The sequence below is a fragment of the Prionailurus viverrinus genome, chromosome C1 (genome assembly GCF_022837055.1).
Source record: "Prionailurus viverrinus isolate Anna chromosome C1, UM_Priviv_1.0, whole genome shotgun sequence".
NCBI classification, from domain to species: Eukaryota; Metazoa; Chordata; class Mammalia; order Carnivora; family Felidae; genus Prionailurus; species Prionailurus viverrinus.
In genome coordinates, this window is record NC_062568.1 from 186,141,310 (window position 1) to 186,166,835 (window position 25,526).

The 25,526-nt window shown below is 54.8% G+C and overlaps 1 protein-coding gene across 1 annotated transcript in view; it reads left to right on the top strand.

Moving 5' to 3' along the window:
* The window catches only part of GRIK3 (glutamate ionotropic receptor kainate type subunit 3), a 222,880-nt gene that overhangs the window by 185,830 nt on the left and 11,524 nt on the right, over nucleotides 1-25,526 (top strand). The window contains 4 exon segments of the mRNA XM_047870978.1: nucleotides 3-160; nucleotides 14,514-14,737; nucleotides 19,728-19,846; nucleotides 22,313-22,530. Coding sequence (XP_047726934.1) covers nucleotides 3-160; nucleotides 14,514-14,737; nucleotides 19,728-19,846; nucleotides 22,313-22,530 — 719 coding nt within the window.

A 25,526-nucleotide genomic window follows, 5' to 3' on the forward strand; every position in this document is an offset into this window, starting at 1 on the left:
TCGGAATGACCGCTTCGAGGGCTACTGCATCGACCTGCTGAAGGAGCTGGCCCACATCCTCGGCTTCTCCTATGAGATCCGGCTGGTGGAGGACGGGAAGTACGGGGCACAGGACGACAAGGGCCAGTGGAACGGCATGATCAAGGAGCTCATCGACCATGTAAGCGGGAGGGCACCCCCTGGGAGGCTTGGCCAAGTCCATACACATCGGGATGGGGCATCCTGGCAGGTGGGGGCTCCGGGGAGCAGGAAAGATGGAGACAAAGGTTGTGACCTTGGGGAGGACCCAACTGCCTTGGGCCTGCCTTGCTCATGCTCCCCGGGTCCCAGACGTTGCCCTGCACCAGTGTATTGCCCCCCATCTGACCGAGCCTTCCCCACGTTGGTGACTTTGGTGAGCTCGCTCTGGAGGGATGCCTCAGCTCCCCACTGCCTCCTGCTCCCCGAAGAGTGACCAGAGGATGCCCCAGCCATGTAGGCAAGGTGCCCATGCAAGACACTTTCCCACACTCTAGGGCACAGAGTTAGATTCATCGGTGCCTGAACAGTTTTGCGCCCCGTGGGGAGACAGGTGGTGCAGGGAGCTGAGGGCTGTATGAAGGGACAGGCAAGGCCCAGGTGGGCAGTTCTGTGCCCGAACGGGGAAGTGACCCAGGGAAGCAGACAGGCAGAGCTTTGGGGGGCAAAGGAGCAGCTGGTAGGAGGGGCCTGGGGTTCATGGGACCCTGGGAGGAAGACAGAAGCCACAGTGTAGGGTCACCACAAGGTAGGGAGGTGGGGGGAAGTCAGGGGCCCCAGGGTCGAGTGCCGTTTCTCATCAGCTGTGTGAACAGGGGCAGGTCAGGGGACCTCTGTAAGTGGTTTCCTCATCCGTCAAATGGGCGTTAATCCTCCCTTCCTCGTAGGATTATTGTGACACGGGATGGGAGGTACAAGGCACGGGGTGCGGCCCACGGCAAGCCCTCAGTAAGAGGAAGGCTTGTCAGAGGCAGTAAGTCGGGAGCCCGGGCTGCAGTCGGATAGAACAGGTTCAGATCCCCACTCTACCACCTGATAGGTGTGGGATGAGAAAGTTCATCACCCTCGCCGAGTCTCAGTGTCTTCACGTCTAAAATAGGAGTAAGCCACAGCTACCAAAGCTCTGCATTTGTTGCAGGAATTCAGTGAGGAGCCGTTAGCACAGGCTCAGCTGGCACGTAAGAAACATTGCCTGCCTTCCAGCCGGGGGCCCTCAGCTTTCCAGAGGCATTGCTCATCAAGGACCTGCTAACGTATGCAAGGCCCTAACCTATGCCAGACCCCCTTCTATCCCTTCTCTCAGTTCTCCTCGCAACAAGCCCGTGAGGTGGGTACTGTTATCACCACCCCTTTCACAGATGAGGAAGCTGAGGCAGAGAGAGGTGAGGACCCACGGCTAGTAAGTGGGGGAGCTGGGATTTCCAAGCGGCCAAATCTTTGGAGGCTCTCTGCTTTCTGAAGCTCTGTCCAACCTCTGCAGAGAGCCATCTGTGGCAGGAGCCAGGGCAGAGAGGTAGGCTTCAGACCTTTGCCTGAAAAGTACCAGCCGCTGGGACTCTGGGACTGTTGTCACTCTTCTCCCCGCCCACCTGGCCCCTGCTGAAAGGAACGCCCAGAGGGGACTTTGGAGACTTGGAAGGGAGGGAGCTGGAGCTCAGAGTGGGAAGGCTCCCGAAGAGCTTTACCTTGGCATCATTTCCTAGGCCCCAGGAAATGGGGCTCCTGTGGAAGGCCGGTAGAGAGGCTGTAATGGGTAAAGGGCATGAACTTGGGCTGGGCTTGATTCCCACTCTGCCGCTTGCTACTGTGTGCCCTGGACAAGCGTCTTGGCCTCTCTATGTCTCGGTCTCCCTATCTGTTAAATGGGAATGATGGTAACAGAACCAGCCCCACAGGTTGTCGGGAGGGCTACGTTCACCCATGTGCATTATGTCAGTACTTGCTTTGTTTTCGTCTTTATCCTTATGGTTATTCCTTCGAGGCCGGGGGAGGGGGCTTCAGGAAGTACCTCTGTGTCCCTGAACTCCACTTTCGAACTCAACAGTGAGAATACTAATACCTGCCCTGCGTTCTTCCCAGCGTGTTGAGTGGCTGGGAGGAGAGAGCTGGTAGGGGAGCACTCCTAGATCGTGGAATTCAATATAAACGGAAGGGAGTGGTGTTGTCACCATTATTAGTAATAACTATAATTATTATGGAAATTAGTCAGCAGGCCCCAGAGGCATCTCCATTTATCAGCTCCCCCACTCCTGCTCTGTGAGTGGGGCTCTGGAACGCGGGGCCCCCGGTGGGTTCTGAGCCTGTCATTTGCAGAGGCCGGCGGGGCTGCGGGGGAAGAGGGGGTCACACGGAGAGCGGAGGCCACATGTGGAAGTGAGCTGGGCTGGTGCCAGCCTCCTCAGTCACAGCATCTCCGGCATCCAGAGCTTTGGAGAGCGTTTGCAAGGGGGTGGGTCAGAAAAACCCAGCAGCAACCAGACCTCTGTAAGCTGACCCTCAGCTGGGGAAAAGAGGGGGCCTCGTCTGTGGCCTCCGTGCAGCCCAGTATCCATCAAGGCGCGGGCCCTGACGGGACATGCAGGGGACCTTGTTAAACCCGATTCCCTACAATTGATGAGCCTATAAATCCTAGCTTGGTGCCATTTTTAATAACATCATAACCATTTATTAGTGTCGTCAGATAATTAGTCTTCTCGCTAGCTCATAGATCGCGTGGTAAAGGCTTGGCAATATTATTACTTTCTTATTAGGGATCTGAACGTAGACGTAAAAGTGATAATGCCCGCCTTTGCAAGAATCTGACCCCCGAGGCCCATTTGGAGGCCCCAGGTGGAGCCTCTGACCAGCAAGACTTCAGTCCTCCTCTGACACTCTGCTCACCTCTGTCCCGTGCCACACGGCCTTCCAGGGAGCCAGGGTTATGGGGGAAGATGGCATGTGCGGGGCGCGACCCCCTCCTGCTGACACGCTCCCCTCCCCCAGGGCCAGCAACAGACAGGATAGGACAGAGCCTGATTTCTCCATCCATCACCCCAGCTCTCCCAGACCGTCGCTCTCTCCGGTTTCACTGCCCGCTGTCTGTCATTTCCTCTTTCTTGAAGGTCTTCTGCTCCCGTCTATGCCTTAAATTGCTCCCGGGTGTTTTAATGACTCTGGAATCCGAGAGAGGTGACTTCACATTCCGAGTCTAGCACATATTCAACGTCTCTGGCCTCCGTTTCCACATCTGTAAAATGGGAATAAAAAAAAAAAAAAAAAAAGCCTTTTCTCCCCGAGTCTGTAGGAGGATTTAATGAGAGATACAGCCCAAAGATGCTTAGCAGAGTGCCTGGCGCTCTGTAAATGGGGCAGCAGCTGGGAGCTGTCCTGCTCGTCAGCGTTCCTACGGGGACAGCCCTGCTGTCTAAAGTGTGCACATGGAAGAACATGATGGTGGTGGCAGGGGCCTGCCCCTCAGCTGTGGTCATCCTGGTGGGCCACAGTGATCCGGGATCTGATAGCCTCTGGATCCAAATAGCCTCAGGAAACTGACTCACACCGATTAGACTCACGCGGAACTGAGGCCCACACGAAGGCATCCGCCCCTTACTTCACTTGGGGCATTGGCCTTTGCTGCCATCCAGAGCTTCTGTCCCGGCACCCGGTGTCCAGGATCGTGCTGGAGAGTGGAAACAGAGCTCTCAGAGTGTGGAGAGTCTGAATCCGAGAAGAGAGGCTGCTGCTGGAGAAGGGGGCAAGAGACGAGTCTTGAAGAGTCTTTTTTTTTTTTTTTTTTTTTTTTAAATTTTTTTTTCAACGTTTATTTATTTTTGGACAGAGAGAGACAGAGCATGAACGGGGAAGGGGGCAGAGAGAGAGGGAGACACAGAATCGGAAACAGGCTCCAGGCTCTGAGCCATCAGCCCAGAGCCTGACGCGGGGCTCGAACTCACGGACCGCGAGATCGTGACCTGGCTGAAGTCGGACGCTTAACCGACTGCGCCACCCAGGCGCCCCCTAAGAGTCTTGAGTGCTAAGCGGAGGGATTTGATTTCCATCCTGAGAGCTACAGGGCACGGCTGGAAGAGATAGAGTGACAGGGTCACGTGAGATTGGTACTGGAGGCTGTGACTGCGAGCTGGGTGAAGGCAAGCATGGTGATGGAAAAGGAGGGAGGTGGGTGGCACAGGATGGAGATGAGGAGGATGCATCGAGAAGATTGGCGGATGGTTGGGTGAAGGAGGTGAGGGACAGGGAGGAGTTCTGCACCAGGACGGGGTGTGAATTTCTAGGCTGGGAAGGTGGCAATGTCTTCCCTAAGTGAAGAGCCTCTTGGCAAAATAGAGGACTGCGGGAGGTACAGAGATCATTCTGGGGTTGGGGTCCCAGCAGGTGGCTGGCCAGATGGCTGGGCCCTCAGAGGACAGAGCAAGGCGGGAGGCTAAGATTTGGGGGTCATCAGCACAGCCTCGGGGGGTGAGGGGGGGACCCCAGGAGGCAGTCAGAGGCAGGACCGCTGGGGAGAGGAGAGACGGGAACCTGGGCAGGACCTAAACAGCACGGAAGTGTAAGGAGAGAGGGAAAGGACTCTATAAGACCCCGGAGCTGGGCGCCCGGGTGGCTCAGTCAGTTAAGCGTCCGACTTCGGCTCAGGTCATGACCTCACGGTTTGTGGGTTCGAGCCCCGCATCGAGCTCTGTGCTGACAGCTCGGAGCCTGGAGTCTGCTTCAGATTCTGTATTTCCCTCTCTCTTTGCCCCTCCCCTGCTTGCACTCTGTCTGTCTCCCAAAAATAAATAAATATTAAAAAAAAAAAAAAGAAGATGCCCGAGCTGCCAGAGAGGAAGAAGGAGAACCAGGGGAGCACGGGTGGCAGGGGCCAAAGGCAGAGAGGCTGCTGGAAAAGCATGGACGCAGGGGCACAAGTGGCAGGCAGGGAGGTCAAAGGAGAGGAACAAACAGCATCCGCGAGTTGACATGACTGAGATCTTCTGAGGGTGCAGGGTCAGCCCTCAGCGTGGGCTTCCTGCACGCTTCTGGCCTGACTTCCTGCAAACTCTTCTCAGAGACCCAGAAATCCTGTCCTGGCTGCCTTTCTCAGCCCTGGGTGGGGCAGAGAAGAAGCAGAGCCTGGCCTTGAGGGAACGCGTAAATGCCCTCCAGGCCACAGGGAGCCGTCAGTTCTCTTCTAAGTCTTTCCATCTCCCTACAGCAGATAAAGAGATTTCCCCGGCTCACGGATGGGGCTGGACCAAGATGGGGGATAGAACCAGATGGAGACAAGGAGCCGTCATGGGTAGCCCCGGCCTGTCATCTCTGCCCTTGTGAAAGAAATAGCATGCCCGGACAGCCCCTGTGCCCCCCTGTAGTGCTGAGTGCAGAGCGAAGAGGAGGGCATAGCCGCAAGTGCCCATTTCCCCCGCCCGACCTTTCTTCCAGACAGCGAGTGCCTGATGAACTGCTCTGGGCTGCTGCCCGAGCGCCTGGCATGGGCTGGGCACACAGAGCAGGCGCCGGCGAATGAGCACGCGGACTTGCACGCCTCCCCCAGAGACATGGCTGTGGCGTCATAACCACTGAGCTTCCCATCCTGTGCAAGCGGACGGTCAGGCGTCAGGCAAGGCTGTGACCCCATCACCCGCTGTGTCCCCTGCCTTCCAGCCAATAACCGGATTTTAGTTCTGGCTTACGTGCTTTAGTGTCAGAAGGGGCCCCGGGCCCCTGTTCGTGTGGCCAGGAAAGGCTCTGCCACACCGCCTCCTTCATTCAGGCTGGCCAGCGCAAGGCATGCTGGGAGCTCACCTGAGGCAGGTGGAATCCTGGATGGGACAGGACAGTTGAGGGCAGGGGATTTCCTGATAGAGTGCCAGGTGGACTCTTGTCAGGGCGGCCGGGTTGCCCAGAGCAATGACTGAAGACTTCTGGGGAAGCTCGGGATCTGCCTGAGAACGAGCAGGGAAACAGGCGAGGGACTCAGAAAGGACCCGGACCACAGTGAGATTCAACCGAAGGACTCTTAGCGGCCAGGACTCAGCCAGCAGAGAGCAACCTGGAAAGACCTGGAAAAGAGCCTGGCAGGAGGTCAGTGTCCAGACAGCCAGAAGCAAGAGTGGTCAAGGCACAGGTGGCCAGGGTGAGGGGGGACTGGAAGGAAACAAAAGTCAGAGGGAGCGATAGGGACATACTTGACCCCCTACTGAGGGCCACCTGCTCCTTCCTTCATTCCACAAAACCTTATGGAACACGGTCTCAGCCTGGCTGCTGGAGAGCACAGCCTGAGACGGAGGCTTCGATGCCACTACTTAGTTCAGGGCTGGGGGGCCAGGGAGAGATCGAGGGCAGAAGTGGAGCGGGAGCAGGACAGGCCATACGAGGGCTCCGCACTGAGCCGGTCAGCGCTCAGTGTGCCCAGTCTCCGAGTCGGCACCCTAGGAAGGCCTTGCCAGGGATGTCTCAGGGTGAAGGGAGAAGGGGGAACAGGTTTATCCCCAGGCTCCGGACTTCCATGCATTTCCGGGTCTGGGACAGCAGGCGTGGGAACCAGTCAGGCCCCTGCAGCAGCATCCACAGCGGGATGGTCTTGAGTGAGCCTGAGGGTCAGGAAGAGATACTGAGGAAGAGCTATCCAGGGCATGGGTGGGGTACCTACCTGGGGGGGGGGGGGCGCACTGAGGATGCCAGCGTCTCCACCCTTGGGGTCGTGCAGGGCATGGGGAAGGGGGCTTCTCTTAGAGGGGGGAATGCAGGTGTGGTTCATCCCCCACAGTGTGCCACAAAGCGGGAAACACCTACTAAGTCGTCCTAAAAGACAGATGCAAGACAGCCTTTGCTGGGAGGTGGGAATCAGGCCCTTCTCGCAGGCCCGGGAAAGGCACAGACTTCATTTCTCACTGTCAGGTGCCCAGCAGCTCCGGAGGCCTGTGTGTGAAGCATGGGTACGTGACCCCTCAGTCATGTCTACATGGCACCCGTCCCCATCTCTTTAGATGTATCTGGGTTTTCCCAGGCTATTAGTGGCCACAGTGCTGATGAAGTCCCGGGCAATGACTGGGGAGGGATGCGAAACTAAAGATGGTCACTAGGACCTACCTGAGGATGGCCATGAGGACAGGTGAGGGCTTTCAACGAATAGGCCAGAAGTAAGGGGCCCATCAAGGGCCGGGGTCCAGGGAGCAGAGTCCTAACTCTGGAAAAAGACAGGCAAGGGAGCAGGGTCCGGGCCGACTGGCATGGGTCATGTGGCTTCAGGGACAACGGGGGTACTGATTAGGGAAACTGAGGCCAGAGCTCAGCCCCTTAGGCTGGGGTAAGTGTTGGTCAGGACCCTTGGGAGGTACTTCATTGCTCCGTCTTACCAAAGAACTTTCCTGAGCTTCTTCTTAGTGTCAGGCTTTGTGCTAATGTGGGGGATACATCAGTTCAGTCCCTGCCCTCCTGGAGATTATGTACCTGCAGATGAGCGAGGTGTTAAACGGTGACTCACAAATAAGAATTTAGTTGTGCCAAGGGCACCGGGGAGCCGCATGGGAGGCTATGGGAACGCATCACTGGGACCTATCGGCATGTGGAGGGAGAGGGGCTCACTGCCCCCAATTCCTCGGGCTTTGCAGGGCAAGGCCTGTCTGGGCTGATGCCACCTTCGGGGCCCTGTGAGGTGGGGGGAGAGGAACCAGTGGTTGGAGACGGAGCTCCAGCAGTGTCCGTCCTGGGGCGCCTGTGGCTCTGAAACAGGGAAGACCCGCCCTTCCTTCCTGAGGGAGACAGAGATAGCAGTTCTCCAGGCCAGGGAGAGGCATAGGCCGCGTTCCCCACGGGCAGGCAGTGAGGCCGCCACAGGCTCAGGAAGCCTGCATGTGAATTACACGTGTAGTGGTTGACCCATCCATCGACACTCTAGAATCTGCCAGCACCGTTTGCCCTCTATTCCGATTTTGGGTTGTTGAGGCTGTTCGTCGTCAGGCTCCTGTCCGGGGCTGTTCCAGGAGCACTGTTTTCTTCAGCTTGGAATTTGGGAGCCGCCAGCAGATGCTACGGACGTGCTTGCTGGTGTCTCTCCTCTACATCCACAATCATTCGGCCCCACGACCTCAGCCATGCGCGGGGCTTTGAGCCAGGCGCTGTGCTAGGCGTGGGGCGGAGTGTGGTGCGAGGACAGAGGCTCAAGCCCTGCTCCCATGAGCTTATATGGTCCAGGAGGGGAGAAATCACCCAGTCCCTCTAAAACCCACCTGTGCTCAGTGCTAGGAGCGAAAAAAAAAAACCCACCTGATGCCATGAGAGGAGTCACCAGGGAGACCTGAGGTCATGTGAGGATTTTGTGGATGTGACATTGGAGTTGAGGTCTGAAGAAGTAGACTTCAGCAAGACAGAGAGCTTGTGGAGAAAGAAGTTCCAGGTAGAAAAACGCACAGGTGCAAAGGTCCTGGGGTGAGAGAGAGCATGTGTTGGGGGGGGGGGGGGTGGGGTTTGAAAGAAGCCAGTAGAAAGCGAACGAGGGGACATGAGGTAAGGAAAGGCCGGAGAGGCAGGGAGGACCAGGTCCACGCTTTCCAACTCAGTAGCCACCAGCCACTGGGGCTATTTAAATTTAAACTTAAGTTAATTAAAATCCATTTTTAAAATTATTTCATTCAAAATTAAATACATACAAGTATAAATTCAGTTCCTCAGTTACAGAAGCCACGTGGTGTGGCTAGTGGTTACCATATTGGACGATGTAAATGTAGAACTTTCCCACTGTTGCAGAAGATTCTCTCGGACAGAAAGTTGTCTTAGGCCACGAAAGGCTTAAGGAACCCCTGATAAGAATTTCTTTTATCCTAAGGGCCAGAGGGGAGTCTTGACATACGTTAAGTAGGATTGGGAGTGGGGAAACTCTAGATGGAGAAACATCACTTTGAGAAAAGAATGGAAGGTGAATTCTACGGATACCACATACATAGGCGGGGAGCCAACAGACCAAGCCCTGGGGGAAAGTCCTGCATGCGTAGCAGGAGCGAGACTGGTGTTCTTGGGTGGCTGTGGAAGCATCTGGAGGGAAGTGGAGGTGAATCTGCAGGTTCCTGCAGCCATAGGATTGAGAAGCCCCCACCAGCCGATGTGATATGTATCCTGGGGAGACCCAGTGCAAGCCGCATATGGTCAGGAGTCAGAGTCAAGTTCTTGTCTCTGGGAATGGAACCCGCGTTCAGGACAGGGCAGGGTGGGCCCAGCCATAGCGGAATGCTCATCTGAATGGGGAGGTGGAAGGCGCTCCGTGCATCCTGCCCGGGATCTAAGTGGCAGGTGTAGGAGTGACCCAGGGCTGTCACAGCAAATGACCACAATAGAAATTTGTTCTGAGTTCTGGAAGCCAGAAATCGGAAGTCAAGGTGTTGGTGGAATTGGTCCCTTTTTGTTTTAGTTTTTAAAAAATGTTTATTATTTTTGAGAGGGAGAGAGAGAGAGAGAGAGAGAGACAGAGTGTGAGCAGGGGAGGGGCAGAGAGAGAAGGAGACACAGAATCTGAAGCAGGCTCCAGGCTCTGAGCTGTCAGCACAGAGCCCGATGCAGGGCTCAGACCCTCAAACCACGAGATCATGACCTGAGTCAGAGTCGGACGCTTAACCGACTGAGCCACCCAGGCGCCCTGGAATTGGTCCCTTTTGAGGGAGAATGTGTCCCAGGCCTCCCCACTGGCTTCTGGTGTGGCCGGCCATCCTTGGCATTCCTTGGCTGGAAGCTGTATCACCCCGGTCTCTGCCTGCCTTGTCACGGGGCCTCCTCTGTGTGTCCCTGTGTGTCCTCTCCTCCTCTTATAAGGACACCAAGCATTGGATTTAGAGCTCACCCTAACCCGGTATTGACTTCACCTTAACTTGATTCCTTCTGCAAAGACCCTGTTTTCGGAGCTTCCAGGTCGGTGAACAGGTGGAGATATGGGGCGCATGGTGAGAGAGAGAGAGGACGTGGGAGCTTCGTGCCCCTTCCCGCTTACCTTGCCCCGTGCCTCTCTTCCATTCAGCTGTTCCTGAGTTCTGTGTTTTTCTAATGGCTGGTGACCTAAGCAGATGAACCACTTTGCATTCCTGCCAACAGTCTGGGCAGTGCGGGGGGATTCACTTGCTTTACATCCTCATCAGCACTTGTATCATCAATAATTTTTTCTGGCTATTCTGATAGGTACGCAGTGGTATTATGAGAGTTTTACACCACTTGGGGAGTGTTGCTGGGGACATCTGAACTACTATGATGCAGAGTCCGGATAAACACAGGCTCCTGCCAGGAGCCATTCCCTAATTAGCGCCCCTAGTGCCACATGCTCGAGAACGGCTGTTAGGCACACTGATGAATTTAGGGGCACCCAGCAGGAGCCGGAAACAGATCTCTGGGGAAGTGAGAGTATGTCCTTTCTTTGCACAGCCCCAGACACTCTCCCAGCAATTTATCTGATGCCGTTTAATATCAGTGGCAGTAATAAAACACTATTTTAGTGGGGGGGCGGGCGGGCGGGGAGGAAGAGCCTATCTCCAAGTAAGGTCACACTGCCAGGTACTAGGGACAAGGACCTGAACGTATTTGGAGGGCGCGTGCAATTCAACCCCTTACGCGTGACTTGCATGGTAGTGTGGTAAAGCATTGGGGTTTGAGGTCATGGTGAACAGGGTCCAGGTACTGGCTCAGCCACTCACCTGCTTGGAAGGCAGCTATGCTCTCTACTGTACCAGAAACACCACCTGTCACTCAGACCAGTAGAGCTCGAAGCAATATCTTAGCCTGATTGAGCCATAGAACCCTCATCTAGAATGTGGTAATAACATTTACCTCCAGAGGAGGCTGCTGGGGGGGTCATATATGGCAGTAAAGTATATGTGGCATGCTTCGCCATGATTGGTGTATAGGAATCATCCATGAATGGCCGTGGTCATTACTGTTTTAACTGTGGCAGGTCACAGTCTGAGTAACAAGACATCCTGGGGGATCCCAACCAAGAGGCTGAGCACAGAGGTGGGGAATCTGATGGAGACCATACTTGGGAACGCAAGGAGGCAGGTGCCAACCAGAACACCGGACACATGGAGCAAGCTGGGGCTCGGGGGGCAGATCCTTCCCTGGGGAGGACCCCTGGCTTAAGAGAAGGCTGATCAGCAATAAGTTGCCAGAGGTGGGACCACGGTCACAAGTCTGTTCCCGGAGCCGGGTTCCCCTGGTTTCACTTTCTGGTACGAGGCGAGTATCCAAGCAACAGCCAAGAGGGTGGGATGCTAAGGGCCAGACTGTGGAGCTGTAGCTGGGTAAGTGGTTCTTGCCTTCGGTTCTGGTCGTTGGACACACGGTGGAGCAAATGGCGACAAGTGGCCGCGCACAAGTATGGCGTAGAGTAGGAGAGGCTGGAGCCAGCTGCGTCCTGACAGATTCTTGGTAAGGGACAGCTGCTTATGGGGATGACGTAATGCCCAGGAAGGGTTGTCCGGCCCGTTTTAGAGGTATAGGAAAGGCATGGAAAGGTCCTCAGGCAGATGGGACCAACAGATCACTCGTAAGACCAATGAGCGTGCTGGACAAGTCAGGTTTGGTTTGGCCAAGGGCATGATTGCTGTGAATATGAGGGCAAGGCCCTTGGACCTTCTTGCAGCCTCAGTTTCCCTCCATAAGAAAGAGGTTAGAATCGAGGTTTCTGAAGGTCTCTCATCCAGCTCCGACAGCCCACGATTTTACCAACCATCCTCAAAGAAAACTGGCACGAGTGGGAAGAGCCTGCCAAGATTGGGCCTTTCGTTCTGAGTAATGAGCTGAAACAGCAGAGGCTTGACATCTGTTCCCCTCTTTCAAGGGAAGCTGGACAAAATAATGCCTTTTAGCAGCGAAATCGTAACCAACGGTGAAATGTAGTGTTTCCGGCCGCAACACCAGCTTTCCTGAAGCCCCAAGGGAGAACACACATCAAAACCCCCTTGAGGAAGGACAGGTTGACCAGCTGACTCTCTGCCGTAAGCACAGAATGCCGTGGACGCCCGCCTCCCAGCATGCAAGAGCCGGAGGACCGGAGGCTGGTGGGAAGATCCTGAAGGTTCCGTGATCCCCAGTCACTAGCCCTTTCATCCAACTTGCCATCAAAGCCAAAGGAAGACTGGCACCATCGACTTTGAGGTTCTTGCCAGGAACCCACTCCAAGCCTCAGAGGCCATTCCCAGAGGCCAGCTCCAAATGAGCAGTGACGATGATGTTGGAGTCAGAGCAGAGCCCCTCAAAGCAATGTGCTTTGAAGGGTTGGGGCCAGGGGAAGCCAAGTTCTAGAATCAGAAGCCCACTACACTCTTGTCATGCCAACATTATACAGGATCCTAGAACGAGCACCAAAAGGAACCTTCCAGCATGCCCCACCCTGGCCCCCACCCCTTTGAGTCCCAGCAGCATCCGACAGCAGGGGCTCACTTGACAGGAAGCTCCGTAAGAGCGGGAGCTGGGACTCCGGCTCAGCCTTGCATCCCAGACCGGAGCGTAGTAGGTCTTGAGAAGACACATATTATTCACTCTGCACCTTCCCTGATAGTTCTCTCCTTTCGTTGCATTCCTTTGTACACACCCTGAACTGACAGGGCTCCAGGGAGCCACTCAGCATTTCATCTTCCTCTGCCTTCCAAGCTAGGCAAGTTCCGACTCACGCGTTCAGACATTTACAAAAGGAAGGTCCCGGTATGAAACTTTCTTTGTATTAGGCTCCTCCTCCCTGTCTGTCCCAGGTTCCAAGGTTCGCTGAACCCTTGGGCTCCCAATGTCAATAATCGGCTGAGGGGGCTGCTGCTGAAAGGAAAATCATGGGGGTTGCAACGTCAGGGTTGTGTGTTCGTCAGCGCCCTCCGCCCCCAGCCCGGAGCACCTGCAGAGTCTTTTACGAGCTGGGGTTCTACCCAGATTAGCCTTCCCTTCCTTGAATCTGATTTCAACTTGGTTGTTGGTTCCTGTTCTAGGATTGGTGAAGTCAGAGTTAGTGTTAACAGTTACCATTTAGGAAACAATTTGTATAATGTCCATCTTCCCCACCAGATTGTAAGCCCAGAAACCATGTCTGTTTGGCTGAGCTCTGCATCCCTAGTGCTTGGCGGAGCTCATAAAACGAATGAATGAGCGCATGAATGAATGAATGAATGAAGCTGGGCCACGCCAGTGGGTGGCTGCCTAGACACATTGCCTTGGAAAGAGATCTCAGAAGCAGCCACCCCGCCTTTGCAAAAAGGTCTTTAGTACTGGCCTTTAGGACCCGAGCTCCCTCTCTGTTCTGCCCACACCTGAGATAGGGAAGCGATAGCTTGATTCACATTCTGATATGTAAATAGCCACAGGAGCCCTCCCAGAGGAAAACGCTATTAACTAACAAATATTCTAGAGGCTGAGATGGGGCTTGGGAATGGACAAACAAAGCAGTAAATCAGCTACAGTCCCAACTGCACTTAGGAACTCACTGGTAAATAGGCAGATAAGACAAAAAGTCACATGGCCACACATCCTGCATTCAACCTCAGCAGGTTAGGACCTTATCGTGGGGCAGAGCAAGCTTCATGGGAGTTTAGAATTGGAGGCTATCAGGGAGGGCTTCTTGGAGGAGGTAGCCTGTGCAAAGAAAAATCGTAGGTGGTAAGAGACAGCAGGGAGAGGGCATTCTCAATAGGGCACAATGTGTGCAAATCGGGGAGGTGAAAAAGGGAATGTGGTCATCAGGAAGCAGTTACATGGGGTCTCATGTAGCAGAAGAGCAGTGGGGTGGAGGCTGGAAAGGTGGGAGAATGAGGGATTATAGATTTTTAATCAGGAAAAGCTCAGACCGAAGAGACAGACCTGTAATTATTACCCTCATTAAAATTGTGGTGAGCTAAAATTGGCCAACATAGGAACATTCCTAGCCTTCCCCACCCCCTTCCTTTCTTCCTCTGCTTTGCTCTCTTCCCTCCCCTCCCCTATGGAAGAGGGCTCTGGACTTATCTCTCCTTCCAAAGAGGGTATTATTTTTGCCCAACTGGTCTTTGGGGGCTGTTAGGATGTACAGAAGATCCAGAACAGAGTGAAGCAGTCAAGATGTGGAGAGGAGAGGAAAACAGATTCAGATAAGGTTGGTTGTGGATTCATGATGTTTGAAAGTCACAGAGAAAGAGCAGGAGCTATTTTTGAAGGTTTGTGGATTGCTGAACTATATTTATTTGACAAAACCCCATTTTGAGAATGAACGCCCATGGGTTACAGCTTTAATAGGGTTCCATTCTCTGTGTGTCGATACTGCTGTCCTCTTCCTGGAGGCCAAGAGCTCTTGGAGAACGGGGGTCAAGTCTAATTCATCGTGGTCTCCCCAGCATGCTGGGCATGGCCTGGCGCAGGACAAAGGTTAATAAAAGTTGAAACTGAAGAGTGCGCAAGTGACCCAAGGCACAGACGACGGGCTCCATTCCGCTCCTTACCCTCCCTCCTCCAGGAAGAGGTGTCTGTCCCCTGCTAGTCTGAGGCTTTGCGCTTACGTCTGTCTGTGCATATCTCTCTCACTGCAGAAGGCAGATCTGGCCGTGGCCCCCCTGACCATCACCCACGTCCGCGAGAAGGCCATCGACTTCTCCAAGCCCTTCATGACACTCGGTGTGAGCATCCTGTATCGAAAACCCAATGGCACCAACCCTAGTGTCTTCTCCTTCCTCAACCCGCTGTCCCCAGACATCTGGATGTACGTGCTCCTCGCCTACCTGGGTGTCAGCTGTGTCCTCTTTGTCATTGCCAGGTAAGGGTAATGCCTTGGCCAGGGCTCTGGCCCAAGGTTGGGATTTTAGGGAGCCAGACTGGTCCCTACATCCTCAGTTCTTCACACAGAAGGCCCACGTTTAAGGCCACTGTGCTGCCTGTCCCTGTGTCCCTTACCGAGGCTCAGATCCCTTTACATCCTTCAAGCAACATTCCATAGCCCCCTGGGCATGACTCCCCCAGGCCTTACTCTAGTCCGTGTCCACGACTGGGAGGCAACTGTTGTATCCCAGGCCCTGGGAGCGGGTTAAGCCATCACCCAGAGCTGCTCACCTGGGCCAGGCACCCAGTACGACAGACTCAGGTGCACTGGATGGTCCATGGTGGTTGGTGGGAGGAGGTCACTAGGGGGCAGGTTCAGCTTGGTGTTTACTGAGCACCTGGTGTCTGCCAAGCACCGTGCTCTGGAACTTAGACCCATTGTCTTAAGTGATTCTCTCAGTCCGCCATGAAGAGGAGACGTCTGAGGCTCACAGAGGTCCCATGTTTGCCAAGGCCATCCTGGCAATAAGTGACACATCGGGCATTTGAACTCTGGTCACCCGGCGCTTTATGTGTGACCCACATCTCTGACCACCTGGACGTTTGTCCTTTGCCCCTGCCCCAAGGTGGCAGCTCCCGGGCCCTGGGCCCTCTGCCTCCTCCTTCCAGGCTCCGGCCCCAGCCCCTGCCCTGGTTCCTTTTTCTCTAAATCCTAACGAGGTGCGAAGAGGGGCTTCTCTAGAGAGGCAATTTGAGATCCAAGGACTTGGTGTTTTGGCCTTTTTTTTTCTTCCCCCTCCGGAGTCTTCTTTGAAAGCCTTCCCCCCACCCCGCTCCCTTTCGCTCCCTCCTCCCGCACAGAGAGAGACCAAAGGGAAGGATGTGAGGGATGAAATCTGCCTGCCTCGGAAGCCCTGGGCTGCCAGCTGGCCGGTGCCGCCTGCCTGCTCTGCCCAGCCCGCCTGCCACGGAGAGGCCTTTATCACGCCTCTTTCTCTAATGGCCTAACAAGCCTTTGAAAGCAGGAGCCACTCTCCAGAGCTCTTACTATAATTTTAGCAGCTCCAGCCCACTCTCGGCTCCCCACCCCCTGCAAAACAGGGCCAGTTTCTCTGGCATTCCTTCCGCCCATTCCGTGTGCGGCCAGTCCCCCTCCAGCCCCTGGCCTTTCAGCCTGCTTTTCGCCTCCTGCCTCCCGGCGAAGAAGAAAGGGGCCCCCTTGCCAAGGTTAGGCTGGGGAGACTTTCTGGAAGAGATGGGATTTCTGCAGCTGCTGGAATGACAGGACAGGAGAGGGGCAAGGGACCTGGTCACAGAGCCGTGAACAGGGTCATAGTACAGTTGGCACGTTAGGTAACACACATGTTACACCCTTCCCGTCTGATCCTTAGAAAGGTCTAGGGAAGTGGGTATAATTCTCCCCACTTTGCAGAAGTAGCCAACGAGGTTCAGAGCGGCTAAGTCGGTGCCTAAGGTCAGAAAGCTTTTTCTTGCAGAGTTGGATCCCAGAGCGAGGCCTGTCAGTTTGGAGTCGGGTGGCAAACACAGGTGCCCGTGGGGCTGGACAGGAAGCGAGAGGGAGGGAAGCAGGGAGGGGGAGAGACGGGAGCAGACTGGAGGACGCTCCCCTGGGGAGGACAGCCTCTCTGGGCTCCAGCAGACGGCACTGGGCAGGAATGCGGGGCCAGAAGGGTGGAGTTCATGGTTTTTAGAGACACATGTAGATTTTTCAAGGGACAGCTCATGACTTCTATAGGTAGCCGCTAACTTGATTTTTTTACAACACTGTCAGGGTCAAGCCCAGCACATCCATAGGCTAGAGGTGGCCCTCTGTCCCCCCTCCCATGTGGCCTGTGTCCTTTAGACCGCTCCACGTTGGCTGCTGGAAAGCTGGACACAGCTGCCCCAGAGGTGGGGTCCGTGAAGTGTGGGCAGGTCCCCAGGCCCACTTCAGGGCCGCTCTGCTGTGTCGCACGACCGTCCGTCTTGTAAAGTGGCCTGGCCTGTGTCTGTCGGGCACCAGGAGTCGAGGCATTAACCAAGGCCTTCTTCCGCCACCACAATGTTCTGCTTTATGCCTGGAGAGGCAGAAGGACAGGAAAGGAGGGAGTGTGCAATCTCACAGAGGACAGGACTGCCGGCACTCGTCAGCAGAGGGGTGGCAAAAAGCACCTATGAAGTCATTACAGGGAGTTAGGCAGATCCGGAAGAACTGATCTGGAAAGAGGCTGGTAACTTATTCAGTGGAAAATCCAAATTTTAGGGAGTACTATGGTATGATTTTTTGCGTGTTTAAAAAGTATCACAGGTACCGTGTATGTGGGCACACAGGACTGGTGGGGTCTCGTCAGAAATCATCTTTATCTCCCACCCCACCTCCCAGTGTGTTCGGAGGCGAGGCTGTCCTTGCCCCCCCGGTGAAAGTTCTTTCGGGGCCTGCCACTTTTTGGCGCACTTCCAGGTCTCAGAAACCCTAGGTCTCTCTCCAACCACAAACACTGTTTCAATTCAGGAGCTGGAAGGATGAGGGGCGCCTGGGTGGCTCCGTCGGTTAAGTGTCCGACTCTTGGTTTCGACTCAGGTCGTGATCTCGCGGTTGGTTGGTTCGAGCCCTGGGTCGGGCTCCGTGCTGATGGTGCGGAGCCTGCTTGGGGTTTTCTCTCTCTCTCTCTCCCTCTCTCTCTGCCCTTCTCACTCTCTCTCCCTCAAAAATAAATAAATACAAACTTAAAAAAAAAATCAGAAAGTTGAGTCCGGTATAGTCCTCGACATTTCTAGACATTTCTACCTTCGTTCACAAATCAGACTTCTCCCCTCGCCTGCACCTGGGCCTGCCTGGGCAGTGCCTCCTCGGTCGGCCTGCTCCCCCGCTCAGCACCCAGCCCTGCAACAGCCCAGGCCCCGTGGCTTCTCCCTGTTACAGTCCTGTTGCCCGTCTCGGATAGGACCCAAGGTGGAGCCGGGCCCATCTGGTCCAGGGAAGCCCTGTTGGCCCAGGGTCCTTACACCTGGCTGTGTCTGGGCACGCAGGCCAATGCCATGCAGCAGGGACTTGCCCTCCTGCGTGCATCCACGAGGCACACCTCAGCCACACACACATGGACCCAGGCGGTGGTCCACCTCGTTACAGAGCCGCCTGCTGGGCCCCCCCGGCAGTCCCGTGGGAACCCCTCTCCCCAGACTTCACGGGGAGATCCGAGGACCGCTGAATGCGCGGCTCTCCAGAGGTCTCTTCCCCAGAACCTTCCCACAGCAGCCTCCACCTCCACTCGCCTCGGGCTTCATTCTCTTCCTTCTGGATTTCTAGAGCCCCTAGCCAGTTTGTGGCCACTGCCTTTGAATATCCCCGTCTTGGTTGGAAGCCTCCCTTTAAAATTTCACGCGGGTAGGATCTTCCCACCTTGTGAGGACAAAATTCTCACGCGAGCTTTGGCGATCAATGTATAATTCATTAAAGCTTTTAAAGAGGGGGCTGGAAAAGTCACAACAGCATGCTTAAAGCGTATCGTACGTTAAAAAACAAAACAAAATTCCCCTGGACACGTCTCTCCTTCTGGGTCTCTCGTCTCAGCATCCTACCCCACGCCAGCCACGCCAGCCACACCAGCCTCTTGGGGACCGTCTCCACGGGCTCTCAGTCTCCCCCCAGGACTCTAGCCTCCTCCGGCTTTACACTTCCTCAACTGCAACCCTTTTGCAATAAACAAAGATCCCTCCGTAATCAGGACTTCTCTTCCTTAGAAGGCAGTGGGGGGCTTTAAGTAACAATTTTTTTTCCTGTCATACAGGTATTTGTAGATTCAGAGCGAAAAAATCTGAACACTTATGTAACACATTGTTCTCTCCGGGGGTGGGAACCCTCCAGTACTCTTCACTTTTTCACTGTATTCTTCTAGACCGTTTGAATATTTTATGAAGAGCATGTTTTGCTTCTTTTTTTTTTTTCCATTTTAAGTATATAAGTAATTGAAAAGCCGATTCTTGGGGCGCCTGAGTGGCTCAGTCGGTTCCGTGTCCGACTTCGGCTCTGGTCATGATCTCACGGTTCATGGGTTCGAGCCCCGCGTCGGGCTCTGTGCTGACAGCTCAGAGCCTGGAGCCTGTTTCAGATTCTGTGTCTGTCTCCCTCTCTGCCCCTCTCCCACTCACCTCGCTCTCTCTCTCTCTCAAAAATAAATAAATATTAAAAATAAGCATTAAAATATTTTAAAAAAAGAAAAACCAATTCTTATTTTTAAAAATTAATATAATCCATATAAGGCAACAGGCTTCCCTGAAATTCCTGCCACCATTCTGACCCCTTCCCCGGAGGGCAACACTGACATTTTTAGACAGGAATCTTTCCAGACTCTTCCAATGGGTTTGTATACACATGTATGTGAAGAGGTGTAGGGCTGTGTCTTTAGGAATCTATTTATATAAATGTGATCATATTGTTCGTATTTTTATCATCTTTTTTTTTTTTTTTTTTTTAACCCAACAGCATGTGTGGAAGGACTCTCCCTGTCGGGACATCTAGACATCTCTCATGCTCTCCCATCAGCTGTGTGACATTGCAGAGTATGGTTCTGACATAGTTTACTTAATCATTTTTCTGTTGGAGGACATTTAGGCTGTTTCCAGTTTTTGCTATTACAAACAATGCTTTGATAAACACCCTCTTTATGCTCGTGTACGGGCGTTTTTTCTAGGCTGGATAATGAGTCGCAGAATTGCTAGGTTGAAGGACATGTGCACTTTTAATTTTAAGAGATACTGCTGAATTACTTTTACAGCCGGAAAAGGGCACTAACAATAAAGAACGAGAAGCAAAATGGCCCTGAGTTCCCATTCCCTGCCTCCCCGGCAGAACGCTAAGTCGATCGGAGTTAAAGGGGCAGCGCGGCCGCGTTTGCTAAGCAAGCAGCCCCCGTGGTGGCACCGATGCCCCTTCCCCCGCGGCCGGCTCCCCACAGCTCCCCCCCAGCGCTCCCCTCTCCCTGCTGCAGGTTCAGCCCTTACGAGTGGTACGATGCACATCCCTGCAACCCTGGCTCCGAGGTGGTGGAAAACAACTTCACTCTGCTCAACAGCTTCTGGTTCGGCATGGGGTCCTTGATGCAGCAAGGTATGTGGCCTCTCCCCAGGGGCCTCCTCTCCAGGAGGGGGTACCTCCTCTCCTGAGTCCGCAGAGCCTGCCCACCTTCCAGGGCAGCCTCAGACCTGCTAAGCTGCCAGCAGGTTGGAGACACCTGGATAGTCAGGTGTGTAGCCTTGTCTCGGGTCCCTGGCCGAACTGGCTCAGGGCCTGAGGCGAAAGCAGATAAGCCAGCCCACCCGTGGCGTGCAGGGCTCATCCCTAGCCTCTCCTGCTCTAGCTGCAGTGGACATAACAGCATCCTGCTTCTGGGGGCCAGCCCCACCGATGGCCTCGCCACCTTAGACTCTGGCTGAGCAAAGCTGAGCTGAGAATGGGCCAGACTGGAGGCAGGGAGGCAGGGCGGGAGGTCACTGCAGGAATGAAAGCATGAGACCTGAACTGGAGTCATGGCCGTGGGGGTGGAGCACAAAGATGGACCGAGAGAACTTCAGGATGTCGCAGGGACAGGACTTGGTGACCACCCAGCCCTGGGGAGCCTGGGAACCGGAAGGGTCCTGGCTGAGGTGGGGACATTAGCCTGAGCGCGTCAGGGACGGTATGCACGGAAGGATACCGTTTTCTTTCGTGTTCTAGAGTGGGGGGGGGGGGTGCTGGTGTACCGCACCTGTCGCCAGCCTGGTGGCCTCCCCTTTGGCCAGATCAGCAGCTGCTCAGACGTCTCACAAAGCAGAGTACCTGCACGGGCTGCAAGGAGCGTGGTGCAGACACGCCACGGGCTGGAGCGCGCGTTCAAGGAAAGGAGCCCCCAGGCAGGAAAAGCTCCCGGGGAGGATCCCACCACCACCGCCCTACGAGCCAGCCTTGCTGGCCAGGAGCCACATGCTCCTTGCTTCTGCCTGTCGAGTCACACGTCTAAAGCCTCTTAATTCAGGGAATGAGGTGTTGCAGGGGAGTGTGGAACCAAAGTCTCTGCCTATGTTAGGGTCCCACTGTGGGAAGGTGGGGGACAAGGGGGCAAGGAAGGGAAGGAGATCCCAGGGGCAAGAATTCTCTGTTCCTCGCTCACCTGTGTGTGCTCGCGAGGCCCGCTACAAACCCTGGTCCTCAGTAGACCTCGATCAGCGAATGCCAAATGAATGGTATCATCCCAGCGTGTCCTGAGTGACCGCTACGTGCCAAGCCCTGTGCTGGGCACTAGAATGGAGGAAGAGGAGAGAGAAATCTGCCCCCGACTCGAACGATCTCCCAGCCACGACAGAGGCCAGCTCAGGGGCCCGGGTAGGGGTCCAGCAGGGCCTGGCGGAGTCCACGAAGGAAACAGGGAAAACAATTCATTCTCCCTCTTGGGGGGGCAGCCCTCGCCATAGCTGGGAGCTATCTGATGAGGCTGGGTGTGGCCGGGTGGGGAAGGGAGCCTCAGAGCTCCCAGTGGTCTCCAGAGCTGGGAAGCGACAGGCGCCTTTTGACGGAAGTGTCTCTTTCAGTCCTCGCTATTAATGAGTACCCTGAAGCCTCACCTTGCTTCTTTGTCCATCGTTATCTTTTCTCGATGACAGTTGGGAAAGACCTGGAAAGCCCCTCAATGCAGTAATAGCTTCTCTCCAGCTGCTATTCAAAGCATGGGCTCCTGATGTATTCCCCACGAGGTTTTGATTAGGAGGGAGAAAAATAGTTATGTATTTGAAAAACTCTCCTTTGAGTGATTTCTTTGAGAAAAAAAAAATCATCCATATCAAAGCAGACACTTTTCAGATTGCAGGTCCAAACATTCTGGGAAGTTCAGGAGTCACTTGCTATTTAAATCTCTTGAAAGCCGCCTCGTTAATTACTTCAGTTAGAAGGTTTCATCTAAATTGTGCTCCGCACCCAAGGTCAGGGAGGAAGAGTGATCTATTTTGGCAAAAAAGCTTCAAAAAATGTTGATTTTCTCTTCCTGCGAAGCACCACCCAGCAATCCTGTGTTTGTGTACCGCTTGTATTTCCAACACACTTTCTCCTTCAGTTCTGTCACGCTATTTGTGCGAGGCTGGGACAGAGGAAGGACGATTCTCCGTGCTTTGCAGTGTTCCAGAGGGGGAAAGCGTCTGGCATAATCACACAGAGTTAGGAGCATGATTCACTCAGGAACCCAGGGCTTTCTACTCGGAACCTGGGACCCCAGGGGGCTGACAAGCCTGTGAAATGGTGTGCGTGTGCGTGTTGTTCTAGAACAGTGGTTCTTAAATTTTAGCCTGCCCCAGGATCCCCTAGAGGGCTCACCAGACCCAGACTGCGGCGCCCCACCCCTCAATGACTGATTCAGTAGGTCCTGGGAAGGGGCCTGGGGACGTGCCTGTCTAACCAGCTCCCGGGTGACGCTGAGGCTGCTGGTCTAGGGACCACACTGAGAACCGCTGCTCAGCTCTTACTGGATTATCAGTGGAGTCTGGGCCCCAGAGGACTTGAGCAGCCCTAGACATTGTCAGGGACCGCCTGCCCTCTCCATTCTCCCAGGGTCGGAACTGATGCCCAAAGCCCTGTCCACGCGCATCATCGGCGGCATCTGGTGGTTCTTCACGCTCATCATCATCTCCTCCTATACGGCCAACCTGGCCGCCTTTCTGACCGTGGAGCGCATGGAATCTCCCATCGACTCTGCTGATGACCTGGCCAAGCAAACCAAAATCGAGTATGGGGCTGTCAAAGACGGGGCCACCATGACCTTCTTCAAGGTGAGACCCTCCCCCTCCCTTGCAGCACCACAAGCTGACCCTCCCGTGCCCTTCACTGTCCTTCCCTAACTGCACAGAATCCATGGGCCAGGAACCCCCGGGGGGGGGGGGGGGGCTCAGGCCCGGCCTGTTTGAGACCGGTTGGTTTCAGGGAGCTTGATGACGTGGCCACCTGAGTTGGTCCCGGCACAGAGAGTACATGTTGTCACCCCTGGGACAGGCAGGGTAAATGTGCTGTTCTCTTAAATCGTCACAGGTGGGAGGATGAGACTGGAAAAGGCAAAGGAGAAGTGTGGCCCGGACACCCAAACGGGGGCCGGGGCAGTGGGCTCCCTGCGCCTGGCTTAGGGTCTTCATGACCTCCATCTTCCAAGAGGCTGCCCTGCACTTGGAGGTGAGCTCTCCACCATGGAGAGCATGGCCGGGGGCACGTCCTCCAAGGAAGGGAGGAGGTTAAAACTTGAACAGGCGTCTATAAACATTTCTTAGCGTGTTACACTCTTGGAATGCCGGTGTCCAGATACAGCCCCTGCCACCTGCTACGGTCACTGTCCTGAGGGGCATCCAGCCATGGCCTCCCTGCTCCTCCGGTAGGGTGTTGGCTCAGTTCCCCCAGGGTTTCCACCTCCTACCAGAGTAGCTATGGTGGAGGAGACTGACTGACCCTGAGAACCAGTAAATGTTCTTCTGGAAATTAAAGTAAAAACAACAGCGGCCACCGCCGAGAGCTCACAGTGGGCCAGACTGGCGGCTTGGCTTCACTGAATCATCAGAACAAGGCCTGTGAGGTGGGAACCACAACTATTTCCACTTTGCACGTGTGGAAACTGAGGCTCAGAGTGATTAAGCAGGTTGTTCAAGAACTCAGAGCTGAAGGACCCAGGTCTGCCTTCCTCCAAAGCCCACGTTCCAGGCCGTTTGTTCTTAGACTGGAATATGCATCCAAATCACCTGGAAGGCTTGGGGAAAACCCAGATTCCTGGGCCCCGCCCTTGGAGTTTCTGGTTTTGTAGGTCTAGGGCAGGGCCACGAATGTGCATGTGTAAGGCATTCCCAGGTGCCACTGGTGGTGGTCCAGGGACCACACTTGGAGAACCACTACTCTAAGGGTTTCTCAGAAATGGTTAGGATTCGGGAACTCGGGGACTGTAGGTCTAGGCATCCATCCATTTATTTATTAGTCACTTGCTCTCAATCAGTCTAGAACCCTGGGCCCTGGTTCCCCATCCCCCCAGCTCTTGGGTCCTTCCACGCTAAGCCTCTGAGGGATGAGTTGAGCCTCCAGAGGGGCCTGAGGGAGGAGAGAGGAAGGAAGGAGAGGGCGGGGAGGGAAAGCCTCTACCTCCTGGAACCCCACCAGCACTGGCCCCTACCCTGGCCTCCCCTGTGTCCCTCCTTGAGGGACAGCAGATGTTTAGTGAAGAGGAAAGAGAGGAAAAGGGCTCCCCTTGTGAACATCGCTGCTGCCACCAAGAAGTGGCAAATGTGGCCTTCCTGAGAGGTCACTATCATGCATCTGGTGCGAGGAGCATATAAAAGTGTCGTCGCAGGCATGCTGGGGGCTCTCTGGGACCCCGTGTAGGTGTTCATGAGTGTGGGCAGTATGTGAGCATGTGTATGCCTGCATGTGTGTATCATAGTATATGGTACACATAAACGTGCATTTAGGCACGTATGGGTGCACACAGGTGCCCGTGTACAAAGTCTGCCTGTGCAGGTCTATGTGCATCTTGGTGCTCAGACATAAGCGTTTGCATATATCTGTGGGCGTACGGGCGAGCGTATGCGTGCGTGTATTTCTGTGGTCTGGGCATGTGGATGTGTACACAGGTGTATATGCCAGAATGTCTACGTGTGTGTGCATGGAGATTATGTGTGTGCGTGTCTGCTTACATGTCCCCGTGGGTGTGTCTAGACAAATGTGAGCATGGGGGGGTGGACCTCTGTGTCAGCCCACGCGTGTGTGTGTGTCATAGCTTGTATGTGTGCATAATGGCCCCTGCACGCATGTGTGTCTGCGTGCGTGTGTCAGCAAGTGTATGTCATGGTCCGTGCATGTGTGTGTGTGCCTCATAGCCCCTGCATGCATGTGTCTGCATGTGCGTGTGATGGTTCACACATACGTGTGTGTGTGTGTGTGTGTGTGTGTGTGTGTGTGTGCTGGTGTGAGTGTGCCTGCTCGTGCCAGTCCCCAGGCTGTGGCCCAGCCCTTTGACTGTGCCAAAGCATCTCTCATGCATTACACATGAGCCCATCTCTAAGCAGGGCTCCCGATCAAAGGGAAGCGGCATAAATAAGGCCGGTGCAGGCTCATTGCCGCTGATTGGATGCCCTTGCCTCCCTCCATGCTAAGATGCTCAGATTGGCTTCCAAGAGCCTAGTTCCAGCTCCCCGCCGAGCCTCTGTCCTCAGCATCAAGCAGCACCCCCGGCAGCCTGCTCCGCCCTCACGCACCTTCCCTGCAAACAGTGCAGCGAGGAGGGCGGGGGAGGGACACAGATGCTGTCACCCAGCTGGGATGCTGGGGCACGAGGGCCCATGCTCACAAGGGCCGCTGGCCAGAAACAGCAACTCGAATCTCCTGCGGGACCAACTCCACTTTCCTGCTCTCCTGATCACCAATTAATTCCTCTGGATGTCTGGCTACGTTGCCTCCTGCTTTTTTTTTAATGTTTATTTTTGAAAGAGAGAGAGAGAGAGAGACAGAGTGCAAGACAGGGAGGTGCAGGGAGAGAGGGAGACCCAGAATCCAAAGCAGGCTCCGGGCTCTGAGCCGTCAGCCCAGAGCCCGATGCGGGGCTCGAACCCACGAACCGCGAGATCATGACCGAGCCGAAGTCGGACGCTCAACCGACTGAGCCACCCTGGCGCCCCTACATTGCCTCCTGCTTTAATCCAAGCGCAGCTCTTCCTGCCCAGGCTCCCTTTTCTCTGGCAACAGCAGTGGGAATGCTTTCCAGGCCGAGAGGAGCTTGACCATGGGGACCCTAACCCTG